Raw genomic sequence first — 17,573 nt, 5'->3', positions numbered from 1 at the left:
GCCAGTCGCCCACTTCCATATCTGCTACAGTTCAGAAAGTCAAAATGGATTACAGTTCACTCTCTGACTAAGACAGAGTGTGTTTGTATTTGTGAGTGTGTGTGTGTGTGTGTGTGCGCGTGTGGGTGTGTGTTCGTCATTCAAGCCGTGTGTGTGTGTGTGTGTGTGTGTGTGTGTGTGTGTGTGTGTGTGTGTGTCTTTTTCTACCTAACCAAAGGATTTTAAGATGCAGTTTTCTATTTAGTGGTGCATGTAGAATATCAAGGAGGTTTCGCCTTATTAAAATCATCTATTGTATTTATCATGAATACTATGAGGGAGACTCATCCTCCATGACAGCATAACTGCTGTTTCCTGATCAAATCTTAGGCTAAAATGATTAGACACAACCTTTTGCAACAGCCAGACGCGTTAGAAGTCCTGAATTGAATTACATCATGAATAGTCATTGTATAGAAGGTCTAGTAAGACCCATGTATGTTATTTTATTCATTAATATTATATCATTAGATATATTATACAACTGGATGCCTGTGATGCTGCATCTTGGCTAAGGCTCCCTTGACAAAACAGAAAAATCTCAATGTGCAATGCAGACATCCCGGTGTACTGACCGATGTCCCAGGAGTTGGGGCTGTTTTCGATCTCTCTGCGTCCGATGAAGTACCAGACGCAGGCCATCCAGTGGGCCAGCAGGGCGAACATGGACATGAGCAGGGTGAGGACTACAGCACTGTACTGGGAGTAGCGCTCCAGCTTCTGTAGCAGCCTCAGCAGGCGCAGCAACCGCACTGTCTTCAGCAGGTGGACCCCAAAGTACTGTAGAAACATAGATACAGGCACACATATCTCGGTTCTGAAGGTAAAGTACTGTAGAAACACAGATACAGGCACACATATCTCGGTTCTGAAGGTAAAGTACTGTAGAAACACATAGATACAGGCACACATATCTCAGTTCTGAAGGCAAAGTACTGTAGAAACACACAGATACAGGCACACATATCTCGGTTCTGAAGGCAAAGTATTGTAGAAACACACAGATACAGGCACACATATCTCGGTTCTGAAGGTAAAGTACTGTTGGATCTCTGTGGAAAAGATTGTTTGATGAAAAGTGACATCATAGGTGTCAGTTCTCCTGCAGCTGTATCCCGCAGAGCTACTTGGTTCTAGTTCTCTACGGAACTGACTGGCCCATACATCTCCATACAAGCACTAGACCAACCAAATCTATTACTTTTCAATATCCACAGTCCCACACACATCCTGACACCCACTCACCACGCTGACGTTAAAGGCATAGAGCAGGTCAAAGGGCAAGGCAGCGATGAGGTCAACAAACAGCCAGGTGGTGACGTAGTGCACACATATGGAACGGGCATCGTACACCACCTGGCCCGACGTGCTCACAAAGGTCGTCCGAAAGTTCAATGCAATATCTGCACAACGACAAGAATACATAGGATTTATTTACAATTCATTTCTTATTAACAAATGAATTCATGAATTCATGAATAGCTCAGACAAATAGCACATTTTTGATGGTTCATACTGTGTAAGTTCACTGCTATAGATATCGTGACTTTATTGACTCACGTGGCTTTTATATTAAAAGGGTAAATTAACAATTGAGGGAAATGGTCCATAGGTGGTTTGTATAATTGAATGGCTGCAGATAGACAGAATGTATTCAGTTAGGCTTTTTATTTGTTAAAAACAATTGAGAGAAATGGTGTATTGCATGTGGTTCATAAATAATTTGACTAGAGATGTATCGTTAACACTGCAGTTAGTGAACTTTTATGATGCCCAGCTGTCTGCTAAGGAGAGAGAGAGAGAGAGAGAGAGAGAGAGAGAGAGAGAGAGAGAGAGAGAGAGAGAGAGAGAGAGGGGGAGAGAGAGAGAGAGGGGGAGAGAGAGAGAGAGGGGGAGAGAGAGAGAGAGAGAGAGAGGGAGAGAGAGAGAGAGAGAGAGAGAGAGAGAGAGAGAGGGAGAAGGAGAGGGGGAGAGAGAGAGAGAGGGGGAGAGAGAGAGAGAGAGAGAGAGAGAGAGAGAGAGAGAGAGAGAGAGAGAGAGAGAGAGAGGGGGAGAGAGAGAGAGAGGGGGAGAGAGAGAGAGAGAGGGAGAGAGAGAGAGAGAGAGAGGGAGAGGGAGAGGGAGAGAGAGGGGGGAGAGAGAGAGAGAGACGATGAACAGAGTGAGACAATGAACAGAGTGAGACGATGAACAGAGTTTTCCACATGGGCTGCTAATAAAATGCTTAACAAATAAGTGTTAATTACCATTAACTTTAATTTAATAAGATGACTGGATGTAATTCTCCCACAATGAATGTACTAAGTACCTGTAGGCAATAGAATTAGTGTTGGATGAAATGAACGCAAACGTCAACTCAATGAATGTCAAGGGGAGTCTGTGGAGGCTTGAGTACACACAGTGTGTTAATGTATTTGTGTAGAGGAAGGTACCCAGCCATAGGTAAATGCAGTCGACTGAGAGACATAGAATGTCATAATCATAAAGTCTTTAAATAGGGATGAGCAGCCGCTGCACCTGCCTTAACATCTGCTAATCTGTGTATGCTTCAAATAAACGTTTAGATTTTTATTTGATTTCAAATAGTGTTGGAATAATGTTATAATGCAATACTTATAGATGCAGTTGAACATGTTAAATATTATTAAAACATCCAAATAATGTGCGATTCTTTTAACCGTAATGTGAGAATAACTTTAAGTTCTATTCCTTGTCTCCTTACCTAGCATGAAGAGGATCTCCACTAGGATGTCACTCACACTGGGGGGGCTGCGGGGGGCAGAGCTCCCTTCGTCCCGCCCCCCCACCACAGTGAAACACACATTATAGGGCACCGTGACTGCCACATAGAAGGTAGCCAGCAGGATTAGCCAATCCCAGCCTGCCTTGAAGGTCCCGTAGTGGAGCAAGATGAATCGGGACTTCTGAATGGCTGCCACCTTGTACTCTGGGATGGGTGGCTTGTCCCCAAACATGTTCTGGAGGGGTGAGGAGGAAGATAGGCACGTCAAGAACTGGACTTACATACAGTACTAGTAACACAACATACTACTTCAGGTCTGAAGTTTATCATGAGAACATGACCTAAGCAGGAACAACTCTAGGTTCTGGTTAGTTATAGTTATAGGCAATAGAATAAAAAGGAGGAGTTCTCTCTTTTGAAAACGACTGCATGTCTAAATGAACAGAAATACGAATGCAGGGCTATTTTCACCAAAGTCAAGGAGAACCTGCTCAGCTCAGTCAGTCAGAACCTGCTCAGTCAACCTTCCTCCCATCTGTACCCTTCAGTAAACCTTATTTATTGGTGTATTTCAGAAAACTCAGTTTAATCCTGGAATGAAAACTCAGCAACATGACTATCATTGTAAATCCTGTGAACTTGACCCTGGGTTTGGACTGAAGACACTTTACACTGTGGGTTGGATGGGCTTGGTCTGGAGCTACAAGGTTAATCTATTCGACATCTACATCTACGGGTTGTTCAGGATTGTCCTCAAAACAAGCTTACTCAATGTCATTGTAGCACTCCTTGAGATGTGGTTGGACACTTAGCTGTCGAGGCAAGGTGTGTGTGTGTACAGATGTAGGATCTTAATTTGATCACTCTTTTGTTGATGAGAATTTTCCTGGACAGCAGAAAACGCATACTTGTAGTATACTCTTGGCTTAAAAAGGCTTCTAAAGTTTGTCATTTCCACTTGAAAATGTAAGACTTGATTTGCAAGTATGTATCAACCCCTACATTTTTTTCATCAATTATAATCCACATAATGATTCACATTTCCTGTTGCTGCATGATTATTTTCCTGCTGTAGCAAACTGGCTCAAATTAATATCCTATATCTGTACATGTGTGTGTTGGTGTGTGTGCAAGAGTGTGTGTGACACAGCAACTCACGTTGTTGAGTTTGATCTTGCTCTTGTCCTGTTTCTGCAGGTGTCCAGACAGGTGGTAGAGCACCGCCCGGCTGCGTCTGCGGTTGGTGTTGAAGCCTGGGGGACGGGTGACCTTGTGCACTTCCAGACCCGTTTCCTCATCTGGGGACAGAGAGAAGGTTGTGGAATTCATGAATCATTTAATGAATTATTTTGTAGACATCTATATTTTATTTGACACATTTAACTGGTTAAACGCTGAGCGGTTGTTTTGGGCCCTTTGGGGTGTACCCCCCCCAAATACAATTCATCATAAATAGAAAATGATATATAATTTGAAAGCTACAGGCCTTTTTGGAAATCGTACTCAAATCTTACTGCTGGAAATGTCATAAGAAGTTTGAAGTTTATTCACCTGTCTGTGTGTTATTTCCAAAACACAAACTCCGTGACTTGAAAGCCCTGATTGGTAAGGTCATTTTAAGATGATAGACTTGAAGATCCATTCAGCCATTTTGGCACAGTGACTCACTACCCAAACCAGGTGCAACTGGTTTCAAGTGGCCAAGAGATGTCATGTGATCTCCTACTGCTATCTAGTAGGTGAACTGGGAATCAGACAGAGGATATATTTACATCAATGAATAGGTAGAGACTTCAGCTTTCTCCTCATATCATTCCTGTAAAATGAGAGGTGAAGGTATGGCACATTGCACAAGCTCTGCACTTTTAAAATGGCTGTGTTCCAATGGGAATTTGTGCATGTTTGGAGCGACACTATTACTGTAGGTAAAAGATCTGAGAATTATTATTATTCTATATTTTTTTCAATTTTATTCCTGTTGGAACTGTAATTGGTGACATATTTTATCTCAAACCTTTCAAATCTCAAATTTTCCAACATGTGTACAATTGGGGGGACCCCTACCCCTCAAACAATTCTAAATAAAAACCTGTACATTTCAGTATTTTTTGCTGTATCTCAGGTTCTGTAGTAGTCACATTGTTTCTGATATCTTTTTCTGAATTCCACAGTACTTAACTTTCTAAATAGTAAGCATGCGTGTGTAGGATTTATAGTTTTGAAACCAAAATGTGTTTATATTATGTGTCGTTTCGAAAATGCCACCAATGCCACCATCAGAGTTTAACATTAAGGTACATAAAAAGTTCCCTCAGCCATGTGAGCACAACAACAGACACATTCTGAAATCCAAACGTAGGAAAGGAGAGTGTTTCTATTCCCCCTTCCTTGAGTCAGGTGTATCTTGGCACCACTCTTAATGAGACACCTTTACAGTGTATAGGGCCAGAGGTGAATCTACAAGGATGTAACTGAATGACTGACTCATCAGTAAAGATGACAGAGAGTGGGGGGATGAGGGACAGAGAGTGTTTTTCTTTTTACACTTCTGTCTGATTTATTATAGAGCAGACAACAATAGAGTGTGTAGGTGTGAAAACACTGCCAGGACCTTTGGGGGCCCTAAGCGAGATTTGGTGTTGGGTCCCCAACCACCTCATGGGCAAACATTTTAGTAGCCCCCTTGTTGAAGGCGGAGAGTAAGATTTAATTTAAAGTTAATTTCCTGCAATTCTACACATTTTACCATGGGGTGTAGAGACGTTTTTGCAGTTTTAAAGCTAATTTCCTGTTAATCTACACATTTTACCATGGGGCGTAGAGACATTTTTGCAGTTTTAAAACTCATTTCTGGTTAATCTACACATTTTACCATGGGGTGTAGAGACGTTTTTGCAGTTTTAAAGCTAATTTCCTGTTAATCTACACATTTTACCATGGGGCGTAGAGACATTTTTGCAGTTTTAAAACTCATTTCTGGTTAATCTACACATTTTACCATGGGGCGTAGAGACATTTTTGCAGTTTTAAAACTCATTTCTGGTTAATCTACACATTTTACCATGGGGCGTAGAGACATTTTTGCAGTTTTAAAGCTCATTTCCGGTTAATCTACACATTTTACCATGGGGCGTAGAGACATTTTTGCAGTTTTAAAGCTCATTTCCGGTTAATCTACACATTTTACCATGGGGCGCAGAGACATTTTTGCAGTTTTAAAACTAATTTCCGGTTAATCTACACATTTTACCATGGGGCGTAGAGACATTTTTGCAGTTTTAAAGCTAATTTCCGGTTAATCTACACATTTTACCATGGGGCGCAGAGACAATTTTGCAGAGTAGTAGATAGGGAAGGTATGGAAATGTCAAAACTAATTTCAGAGTTTAACCAACCAGACAGAATAACCAAGTCTCCCTCCCTCCCTCCAGTCTTACACACTCATTCTTATAACAGTGTAACACTTGTATGCTCTTTAAAGGTTACAGTCATTACATCTTGGTGAAAAATCACAGAACAAAAAACATGACCACCTCTCTATCTTTCTCCATCTCTCTCTCTACCCCTCCCTCCATCCTATCTCTCTATCCCTCTCTCTATCCCTCCCTCCATCCTCTCTCTCTATCCCTCCCTCAATCCCTCTCTCTATCCCTCTCTCCATCCTATCTCTCTATCCCTCCCTCCATCATATCTCTCTACCCCTCCCTCCATCCTATCTCTCTATCCCTCCCTTCATCCTCTCTCTATCCCTCCCTCCATCCTCTCTCTCTACCCCTGCCTCCATCCTATCTCTCTACCCCTCCCTCCATCCCTCTCTCTATCCCTCCCTCAATCCCTCTCTCTATCCCTCCCTCCATCCTCTCTCTCTACCCCTCCCTCCATCCTATCTCTCTATCCCTCCCTCAATCCCTTTTTCTATCCCTCCCTCCATCCTATCTCTCTATCCCTCCCTCCAACCCCCTCTCTATCCCTCCCTCCATCCCTCTCTCTATCCCTCCCTCCCTCCATCCCTCTCTTTATCCCTTCCTCCATCCCTCTCTCTATCCATTTCTCTCTCTCTATCCCTCCCTTCATCCTCTCTCTCTATCCCTCCCTCCATCCTCTCTCTTTATCCCTCCCTCCAACCCCCTCTCTATCCCTTCCTCCACCCCTCTCTCTATCCTCCCTCCATCCCTCTCTCTATCCCTTCCTATATCCCTCTCTCTATCCTCCCTCCATCCCTCTCTCTATCCCTACCTCCATCCCTCTCTCTATCCCTTCCTCTCTCTCTATCCCTCTCTCCATCCCTCTCTCTATCCCTTCCTCCATCCCTCTCTCTATCCCTTCCTCCATCCCTCTCTCTATTCCCTTCCTTCCTCCATCCCTCTCACTATACCTTCCTCCATCCCTCTCTCTATCCCTTCCTCCACCCCTCTCTTTACCCCACTCTTTATCCCTTCCTCCATCCCTCTCTCTATCCCTCCCTCCATCCCCCTCTCTATCCATTCCCCTTCCTCCATCCCTCTCTCTAGCCCTTCATCCATCCCTCCCTCTCTATCCCTTCCCCTCTCTCTATCCCTCCATCCATCCCTCTCTCTAGCCCTTCCTCATCCCTCTCCTTATCCCTTCCTCCATCCCTCTCTCTATTCATTCCTCCATCCCTTCCTCCATCCCTCTCTCTATTCATTCCTCCATCCCTATCTTTATCCCTCTCTCTATCCCTTCCTCCATCCCTCTCTCCATCCCTCTCTCTATCCCTTCCTCCATCCCTCTCTCTATCCCTTCCTCCATCCTTCTCTTAATCCTTTCCTCTCCCTCTATCCCTTCCTCCATCCCTCTCTCTATCCCTTCCTCCATCCCTCTCTTAATCCCTTCCTCTCCCTCTATCCCTTCCTCCATCCCTCTCTTAATCCCTTCCTCTCTCTCTATCCCTTCCTCCTTCCCTCTCTCTATCCCTTCCTCCATCCCTCTCTTTAACCTTCCTCTCCCTCTATCCCTTCCTCCATCCCTCTCTCTATCCCTTCCTCCATCCCTCTCTTTAACCCTTCCTCTCCCTCTATCCCTTCCTCCATCCCTCTCTTTATCCCTTCCTCTCCCTCTATCCCTTCCTCCATCCCTCTCTTTATCCCTTCCTCCATCCCTCTCTCTATCCCTTCCTCCATCCCTCTCTCTATCCCTTCCTCTGGGCCTTGCTCTGGGTCCTGGTCTAACTCAGGGTAACTCACCAGTCACTGGGCCTTGCTCTGGGTCCTGGTTTAACCCAGGGTAACTCACCAGTCACTGGGCCTTGCTCTGGGTCCTGGTCTAACTCAGGGTAACTCACCAGTCTCTGGGCCTTGCTCTGGGTCCTGGTTTAACCCAGGGTAACTCACCAGTCTCTGGGCCTTGCTCTGGGTCCTGGTTTAACCCAGGGTAACTCACCAGTCTCTGGGCTTTGCTCTGGGTCCTGGTTTAACCCAGGGTAACTCACCAGTCTCTGGGCCTTGCTCTGGGTCCTGGTTTAACCCAGGGTAACTCACCCGTCTCTGGGCTTTGCTCTGGGTCCTGGTTTAACCCAGGGTAACTCACCAGTCACTGGGCTTTGCTCTGGGTCCTGGTTTAACCCAGGGTAACTCACCAGTCTCTGGGCCTTGCTCTGGGTCCTGGTTTAACCCAGGGTAACTCACCAGTCTCTGGGCCTTGCTCTGGGTCCTGGTCTAACTCAGGGTAACTCACCAGTCTCTAGGCCTTGCTCTGGGTCCTGGTTTAACCCAGGGTAACTCACCAGTCTCTGGGCCTTGCTCTGGGTCCTGGTTTAACCCAGGGTAACTCACCAGTCTCTAGGCCTTGCTCTCGGTCCTGGTTTAACCCAGGGTAACTCACCAGTCTCGGGGCCTTGCTCTGGGTCCTGGTCTAACTCAGGGTAACTCACCAGTCTCTAGGCCTTGCTCTGGGTCCTGGTTTAACCCAGGGTAACTCACCAGTCTCGGGGCCTTGCTCTGGGTCCTGGTCTAACTCAGGGTAACTCACCAGTCTCTAGGCCTTGCTCTGGGTCCTGGTTTAACCCAGGGTAACTCACCAGTCTCTAGGCCTTGCTCTGGGTCCTGGTTTAACCCAGGGTAACTCACCAGTCTCTGGGCCTTGCTCTGGGTCCTGGTTTAACCCAGGGTAACTCACCAGTCTCTGGGCCTTGCTCTGGGTCCTGGTCCTTCTTGTTGTCAGTGATGTCCTTGTGGGACACCAGAAACAGCACCACCTCTCCCTTCTCATTCTTAATGGGCACGATGTCCAGCAGACACCAGAACTGGGTACCTGGAAGAGACACAGTCAATCAGTTACATTTTTCTAGCGGCAGATTGGTACAAAAACAGATACATGATGATACTGATAATGATGTACACACACACCATTTTAATACACACTCTGTCCGCCTAGCTAATCAGCTCATCTCCAGCTGTCTACAGAGACTTGAAAAGCTTCTGCCATCCCACTGCCTCCCTCTAAAACCCAGTGAACATGTTGATTTCAATTGGAAATATAGAAAAGCTATTTACACTGAATGCTCTCGTCCCAATATGATACAATATCATCAAAACCCAGAAAACAACATCTCACCACCTCACTTTATGTGTAGTGTTAGTGTGTGTGCCTTACATTCTGCACCCTGAGTCCCAGAGCTCTATTAGACAGTTATTACTGATGAGACAGAGAGAGATGAATGCACCAGAATGCAGGATGTCTTTATTGCATAAAAGCTTTTTCATTTCAGGAAGCGTAGCTCTAATTTGGTCAATTCAGGAAGTGGAATGAGTTTGGCATGAAAACAATGAAGCGAAAAAACAAACAAATATACAGCTTTATCTGAGACCGGAGAAATAGTTTGCTATTCTCTATTCAATTGACATCATCCATACTGTATTCATGTACATCCACACAGCACTTCACGCGCTCTTTCTTTGCCATACTGTATGGCGTGTTGTGCCTGGCAGTGAGAGATGTGTGGCATGCTATGTCCTCCCATGTGTCTGGCAGGCAGGAAGGAGAATGACAGAAGAGATAACACGTAGAGGTGTGATGTGAGAAGTGGCTGACCCAGGTCATACAGGTCTGTGAGTCGCTCTCCTCACACTGTGACACAACTACAGATCACCATTACACTTGATACACCCAACTCTCAGCCAAGGTGAAGGGTTTGACATTGTCTGAAAGCTGTGGTTAAAAACAAGTGGTGATGATGATGATGATGATGATGACAATGAAGAAGATGAAGATTCATATGATTTAATTTGACTAATCAATCTCCGCCAACTATATGAAGGAGCATGAATGTGCCGGCAGGCATTATCCAACCTGTCATGTAAAGCACAACACATAGAGAATATTGAACACCACAGTGTTCAGCATGGATGAGGAGCAGGCCTGCCAGAAGCACACAGCTGTCCACACACCGACTGCATCCTCTACAGACTAAAACCACAGGGAAAAAAACGATTCTCTTTGAATCTAACACATCTGGTACCTACACTACAAGACCAACTGGCTGGCTCCCAACACATCCACGTGTACCATGATTTGATATCTCACCAAGTGAATGTGAGGGTTTTTGATCAAATGCGATCAGCAACACTTAACAGCCGTCATGAATCTGTGTCTTTGTTGATTTGAACAAGTCAAATACCCATGTCAGACCTTTCAGTGCTTCAACTGCCCGAAGAAGACAGATACCGTGGAAACACATTGCGTGCACCATAGCCAATGCATTTGTACCCAATTCAATTATTTTCTGAAGTTCTTATTTAGAGAGTATTCTCAGTTGAAGTCAGATTACACGCGACAACTTCTATACATTTTTATCTGCAAAGATGAATTATCTTGTATTTGTATATATTTCATACCACTCCGCCTGTCTGTCTGTGCTGCAAATGGAACATCAAAAACAAGCTTGACAAAGTCATAAGACAGTGTGACATGGTGGTGGACATGTTGTGGCTGTACATACATGCATACGATCAGGAGAAAACAGCCTCACATTCGTAGAGAGGAATAGAGTCCTATTACTGTTATGGTTAACGGTGTGTTTTCATGGTCCCAGTTGGGTGTATGTTTAGATGAAAGCTGGATTACATCCCCAAAAATGGCAAATATGTGCAGATACAGTGTGTGCAGATACAGTGTGTGCAGATACAGTGTGTGCAGATACAGTGTGTGCACCACGTCATGGCTTTTTCTCTCGCTCGCTCTGCCGAGTGTGCATCTTGCTAGCTGTCACTCAAATGGCGAGGGGCTGACGCTCATTGTCTGAAATGAAAATTGCTATGGGGCTGGCGCACGTGTAGGGAACATGGGGCTGGCGCACGTGTAGGGAACATGGGGCTGGCGCACGTGTAGGGAACATGGGGCTGGCGCACGTGTAGGGAACATGGGGCTGGCGCACGTGTAGGGAACATGGGGCTGGCGCACGTGTAGGGAACATGGGGCTGGCGCACGTGTAGGGAACATGGGGCTGGCGCAAGTGTAGGGAACATGGGGCTGGCGCACGTGTAGGGAACATGGGGCTGGCGCAAGTGTAGGGAACATGGGGCTGGCGCACGTGTAGGGAACATGGGGCTGGCGCACGTGTAGGGAACATGGGGCTGGCGCACGTGTAGGGAACATGGGGCTGGCGCACGTGTAGGGAACATGGGGCTGGCGCAAGTGTAGGGAACATGGGGCTGGCGCACGTGTAGGGAACATGGGGCTGGCGCACGTGTAGGGAACATGGGGCTGGCGCAAGTGTAGGGAACATGGGGCTGGCGCACGTGTAGGGAACATGGGGCTGGCGCACGTGTAGGGAACATGGGGCTGGCGCACGTGTAGGGAACATGGGGCTGGCGCACGTGTAGAGAACATGGGGCTGGCGCACGTGTAGGGAACATGGGGCTGGCGCACGTGTAGGGAACATGGGGCTGGCGCACGTGTAGGGAACATGGGGCTGCACAGCTTCCATAAAATAGTTGCTTTCAAATTAGGAATTTCGTGGCTAATTGAGGTAAGACAGTAATTCTGCTCATAGATGATGCATGTATGAACTACACATTGAGACATCCAGCCCAAAGTGAGAGGGTTGAAAAAGATGTACTAGTCACCAAAGTATCTATCTATCTATCCTGCTCTCTCTCTCACACACACACACACACACACACACACACACACACACACACACACACACACACACACACACACACACACACACACACACACACACACACACACACACACACACACAGAAATTGGCACAATTTGTCTACCTATCTATCTATCTATCTATCTATCTATCTATCTATCTATCTATCTATCTATCTATCTATCTATCTATCTATCTATCTATCTATCTATCTATCTATCCTACTATCTATCCTGCTCTCTCTCTCTCTCTCACACACACACACACACACACACACACACACACACACACACACACACACAGAAATTGGCACAATTTTTCTACCTATCTATCTATCTATCTATCTATCTATCTATCTATCTATCCTACTATCTATCCTGCTCTCTCTCTCTCTCTCTCTCACACACACACACACACACACACACACACACACACACACACACACACACACACAGGCCTCATTTACACCTAGCCTCTGGTTCATTCTCAAGAGGCTATAATAAGCCCAGGTGGGTTACTAGGGTGTGACTGACTGTCTCTCGCCTCCTTTCTTGTAGAACACCGGCTGGGTCTCTCTGTACGCATCTGAAATGGCCCCCTATTCCCTATTATTTTAGTGCACTACTTTTGACCAGAGCCCTAACCAGGCCCTGGTCAAAAGTAGTGCACTATATATAAAATAGTGTACCGAACCAAATCTCCCTCTTGTGGCCTCGTGGGTGGCATATTCATATGTATTATCATTTTTTTTCTATATCAAACAGTTTAGTTATATTTTAGTCTTCTGTGATGTATGTAAAGTGTAATATTGAGATGCAAACTCAAAATGCAATAAATATCAACTCTATATCTGTCAAAGTACAGGTGTCTTCTTTTTTTAAGCCTATAACCATGTGTGTGAGGTGTATATTTTGTTTGAAAGTAGATTTGTTTAAGACTAACCAGAAACAGTCTGTGTGACCCTGATGTAGCCCACTCCAGTAACAGGTTAAAGATGGAACATGCAGTAGAGGGAAACAGTGCCATTGGCCACCCCACCACCGTTGTTGTTGTTGTTGTTGCAGATCTGAGGAGCGTTTTGTAGCATAGTCAAATATATATACCGTATATATTGTGCTCTTCTGTAGTGCGTCAAATGATGTCCGAGAGGAAAAAAACGTTTTCATTGCTTGCAGTAACATCTTTGTTGTTGTAATATTGCAAACGGACATCGCTGTTTCACCATTATGGATTCGGGATTTAAAGGGGCAGTACGGTCTGTTCAGTTGGGACAGACTTTTTGACCCACAGCACGACACCACAATCTGATCTGATTATTCTGACCAAATTACCAGTCAAACTTTATTTGCATATGCACAGTGCATTTGGAAAGTATTCAGACCCCTTGGCTTTTTCCAAACTTTGTTACGTTACAGCCTTATTCTAAAATTGATTACATTTATTTTTTTTCCCTCATCAATCTACACACAATACCCCATAATGACAAAACAAAAACAGCTTTTTAGAAAATTTGGCAAATGTACAGATGTGGCAAAAAAAACACACGTACTCATTCCAGGGTTTTTCTTTATTTTTACTATGTTATAAATTGGATAAATGTAAAAAATAGTCAAATAAAGAAAAAACATTGAATGAGTAGGTGTGTCCAAACTTCTGACTGGCACTATATATATATATATATATATATATATATATATATATATATATATATGTGATATATTTCAGTTGTATATATATATATATATATATATGTGATATATTTCAGTTGTATATATATATATATATATATATATATATATACTGTAATATATACTGTATATACATCTGAAATATCAGACCCTTTCCTCAGTACTTTGATGGAGGACCTTTGACAGTGATTACAGCCTCGAGTCTTTGTGGGTAAGACGTTACAAGCTTGGCACACCGGTATTTGGGAAGTTCCTCCCATTCTTCTCCGCATATCCTCTCAAGCTCTGTTAGGTTCGATGTGGAGCATCGCTGCACAGCGATTTTTAGGTCTCTCCAGAGATGTTAGATCGGGCTCAAGTCCGGGCTCTGGCTGGGCCTTTCAAGGACATTCAGAGAATTGTCCCGAAGCCACTTGGCTGTGTGCTTAGGGTCGTTGTCCTGTAAACCTTCGCCCCAGTCTGAGGTCCTGAGTACTCTGGAGAAGGTTTTCACCAAGGATCTCTCTGTACTTTGTTCATCTTTCCCTCGATCCTGACTATTCTGCAAGTCACTGCCACTGAAAAACATCCCCACAGCATGATTCTGCCACCACCATGTAAGAATGGTGCCAGGATTCCTCCAGATGTGACGCTTGGGATTCAGGCCAAATATTTCAATCTTGGTTTCATCAGACCAGAGAACCTTGTTTCGCATTGTCTGAGAGTCCTTTAAGTGCCTTTTGGCAAACTCCAAGCGGGCTGTCATGTGCCTTTCACTGGAGGAGTGGCTTCTGTCTGGTCTGATTGGTGGAGTGCTGCAGAGATGGTTTTCTTTCTGGAAGGTTCTCCTATCTCCACATAGGAACTCTGGAGCTCTGTCAGAGTGACCATTGGATTCTTGGTCACCTCCCTGACCAAGGTCCTTCTCCCCTGATTGCTCAGTATGGCCGGGCGGCCAGCTCTAGGAAGAGTCTTGGTGGTTCCAAACTTCTTCCATTTAAGAATGATGGAGGCCCTTCCGGGTGGTGCAGTGGTCTAAGGCACTGCATCGCAGTTCTAGCTGTGCCACCAGAGACTCTGGGTTTGAGCCCAGGCCGGTAGGGATATCCTTGTCTCATTGCGCACTAGCGACTCCTGTGGCAGGCCGGGCGCAGTGCACGCTAACCAGGTCGCCAGGTGCACAGTGTTTCCTCTGACGCATTGGTGCGGCTGGCTTCCGGGTTGGATGCACGTTGAGTTAAGAAGCAGTGCGGTTGGGTTGTGTTTTGGGAGACGCATGGCTTTCGACCTTCATCTCTCCCGAGCCCGTACGGGAGTTGTAGCGATGAGACAAGATAGTAACTACCAAGAAATTGGGGATAAAAAGGAGGTAAAAGGTCTTGGGGACCTTCAAAATCGCATATATTTTTTGGTACCCTTCCCCAGATCTGTGCCTCGACCCAATCCTGTCTCAGAGCTCAACGGAAAATTCCTTCAACCTTATGGCATGGTTTTTCCTAATCTGTCAGCTGTGTGGCTTTATATAAACAGGTGTGTGCCTTTTCAAATCATGTCCAATCAATTGAATTTACAACAGGTGGACTCCAATCAACTTGTAGAAACATCTCAAGGATGATCAATGGAAACAAGATGCACCTGAGCTCAATTTAGAGTCTCACAGCAAAGGGTCTGAATACTTCTGTATTTGCTAAAAATGTTAAACCCTGTTTTCGCTTTGTCATTATGGGGTATAGTGTGTAGATTGATGAGGATGTCTTTAAAAAATATATATATTTTAGAATAAGGCTGTAACGTAAGAAAATCTGGAAAAAGTCAAGTGGTCAGAATATTTTCCGAATGCCCTGTATCCGGCTACTTTGAAGGGGTAAGCAGTGTAGGTTTTAGTACAGACCAAAGGGGTGCACATTTTCCCTGGGACCAGGATTGAGAACCACTGGTCTAGATGATCCTATCTGTCAATCAGGGCTGTGTATGTACATTACCGTTCAAAAGTTTGGGGTCATTTAGGCCAGCATCCCAGAGTCACCTCTTCACTGTTGACGTTGAGACTGGTGTTTTGTGGGTACTATTTAATGAAGCTGCCATTTGAGGACTGATTCTCAAACTAGACACTCTAATGTACTTCCTCTTGCTCAGTTGTGCACCGGGGCCTCCCACTCCTCTTTCTATTTTGGTTAGAGTCAGATTGCACTGTGCTGTGAAGGGAGTAGTACACCGCGTTGTACGAGATCTTCAGTTTCTTGGCAATTTCTCGCATGGAATAGCCTTCATTTCTCAGAACAAGAATAGACGGACAAGTTTCAGGAGAATAGTTCTTTGTTTCTGGCCATTTTTTGAGCCTGTAATCAAACCCAGAAATGCTCATGCTCCAGATACTCAACTAGTCTAAAGAAGGTCAGTTTTATTGCTTCTTAAATCAGGACAACAGTTTTCAGCTGTGCTAACAAAGGGTTTTCTAATGATCAATTAGCCTTTTAAAATGATAAACTTGGATTAGCTAACACAACGTGCCATTGAAACACAGGAGAGATGGTTGCTGATAATGGGCCTCTGTACACCTATGTAGATAATCAATAAAATATCTTTCTTTCTTTCAAAAACAAGGACATTCTAAGTGACCCCAAACCTTTAAACGGTAGTGTAAATATATTTAAATTTGTATCAACACGCCCAAACAATCAGACTGAGCATTTCAATGACAAAATGAAGGCTCATGGAAATAAATGAAAACATGTATTTGGAAATAAACACACAAAGTGTTTTATTAGACAGTGAGGATTAAAAGACTTAAGCCCCGTTTATACCTGGTTCTAACATGGGTCTTTTTGTCCTGATCCACATTTTGATTTATGCCCACATTTGTAGGCAGGTTTAGATGATTAAAAGACACATTGTGATCTGGTTGCCTTCTAGAGGTAGTCAGATGCGTTCTGCCTGGGTATCTTACAAGTGTAGACGGATCTGGAAACCATTTAAACCATCATTATTCCAAATCATTGACAGGTGTGTCACCATTGACTTATGGCATCAATATGTATCTTCAAATAAATAAATACATATTATTTTGAAGGAATATCTGTCAAATAATTTGCATACATAGAGGAACCAGGATATCTGGTCACAATGAGGACACAGTGGCCAGATAAGAGACACATTGTACTACCATGTGTAGATGCAACGGCTACAATGTGGGCACTATTATAATGTGGATAAGATCAGGACAAAGGACGCATGTTAGCAGCAGATATAAATGAGGCTTGAGTCTGTAGAACACCAGCTCAGTCTCTCTGGATGTGTCTGAAATGGCCCAGTATTCCCTATATAGTGCACTAATTTTGACCAGAGCCCTAGGGGCACCCCCTGTCTCTGAGTCTCTCACCTCCCTTCTTGTAGAACACCAGCTCACTCTTAAATTCCCCCCTGTCGTCCAATGCCCCCTGGATCTTCGCCGTCAGCTGGTCGCTGGTCTCCGGCCCGTACAGGAAATGACATGCGCAGCTCTTCTGCATCAGTTCGGCGCGGGCGTAGCCGGTCAGCTCACAGAAGCCGTCAGAACAGTAGACGATGGGGTAGAGGGACTGTACCTGGGCGTTACCCAGGACAAAGTTACTGTCTGTAGTAGAAGGGGGAGAGAGAGGGAGGGGAGGAATAAAGGGAGGGAGGGGGAGGTCGAGGGAGAGTGGGAGAGAGAGGGAAGGAGGAAGAGGGAATGAGAGGGACAGAGAAAGAAGAGAGAGGGGTTATAAAACTAAGAAGATGACACAAGGGACATTTTGTATAGCTCTGAAATGACTAATTATCAGCTCGGCTCATTTGAGTTTCAGGTTCATTTTCATTCCAACAACTTTTCTCTTCGCAAGCAGCAGGGAATCATCAGCCTTGTATTGGGACATCACTGTGCTCCAGGAAAACCAAAACAGAAAGAGCTGGGGCAGCAACCCAGAACTTCAGACAGACTGAGAAAGAGAGACATGAGGGGATGGCCCAATGTACTGTAGACAGA

At 44.8% G+C, this 17,573-nt stretch overlaps 1 protein-coding gene across 1 annotated transcript in view; it reads right to left on the bottom strand.

The window, feature by feature from the left end:
* The window catches only part of LOC110520229 (voltage-gated delayed rectifier potassium channel KCNH8), a 63,997-nt gene extending 46,695 nt beyond the window's left edge, over positions 1 to 17,302 (bottom strand). Inside the window, exons 1-6 of the mRNA XM_090229957.1 lie at positions 16,950 to 17,302; positions 8,918 to 9,052; positions 3,941 to 4,080; positions 2,762 to 3,017; positions 1,285 to 1,442; positions 615 to 819 (exon numbers count right to left, since the gene is read on the bottom strand). Of these exons, the coding sequence (XP_090086083.1) occupies positions 615 to 819; positions 1,285 to 1,442; positions 2,762 to 3,017; positions 3,941 to 4,080; positions 8,918 to 9,052; positions 16,950 to 17,079 (1,024 nt within the window). The 5' untranslated portion in view covers positions 17,080 to 17,302. The remainder of the gene's footprint in view (positions 1 to 614; positions 820 to 1,284; positions 1,443 to 2,761; positions 3,018 to 3,940; positions 4,081 to 8,917; positions 9,053 to 16,949) is intronic.
* Between the last annotated feature and the right edge of the window lie 271 nt (positions 17,303 to 17,573).

The sequence above is a fragment of the Oncorhynchus mykiss genome, chromosome 3 (genome assembly GCF_057628025.1).
Source record: "Oncorhynchus mykiss isolate SJ-2025 chromosome 3, ASM5762802v1, whole genome shotgun sequence".
NCBI lineage: Eukaryota > Metazoa > Chordata > Actinopteri > Salmoniformes > Salmonidae > Oncorhynchus > Oncorhynchus mykiss.
The sequence above is the reverse complement of the archived record's forward strand: the minus strand, read 5'-3'. Positions and strand labels throughout refer to the sequence as shown.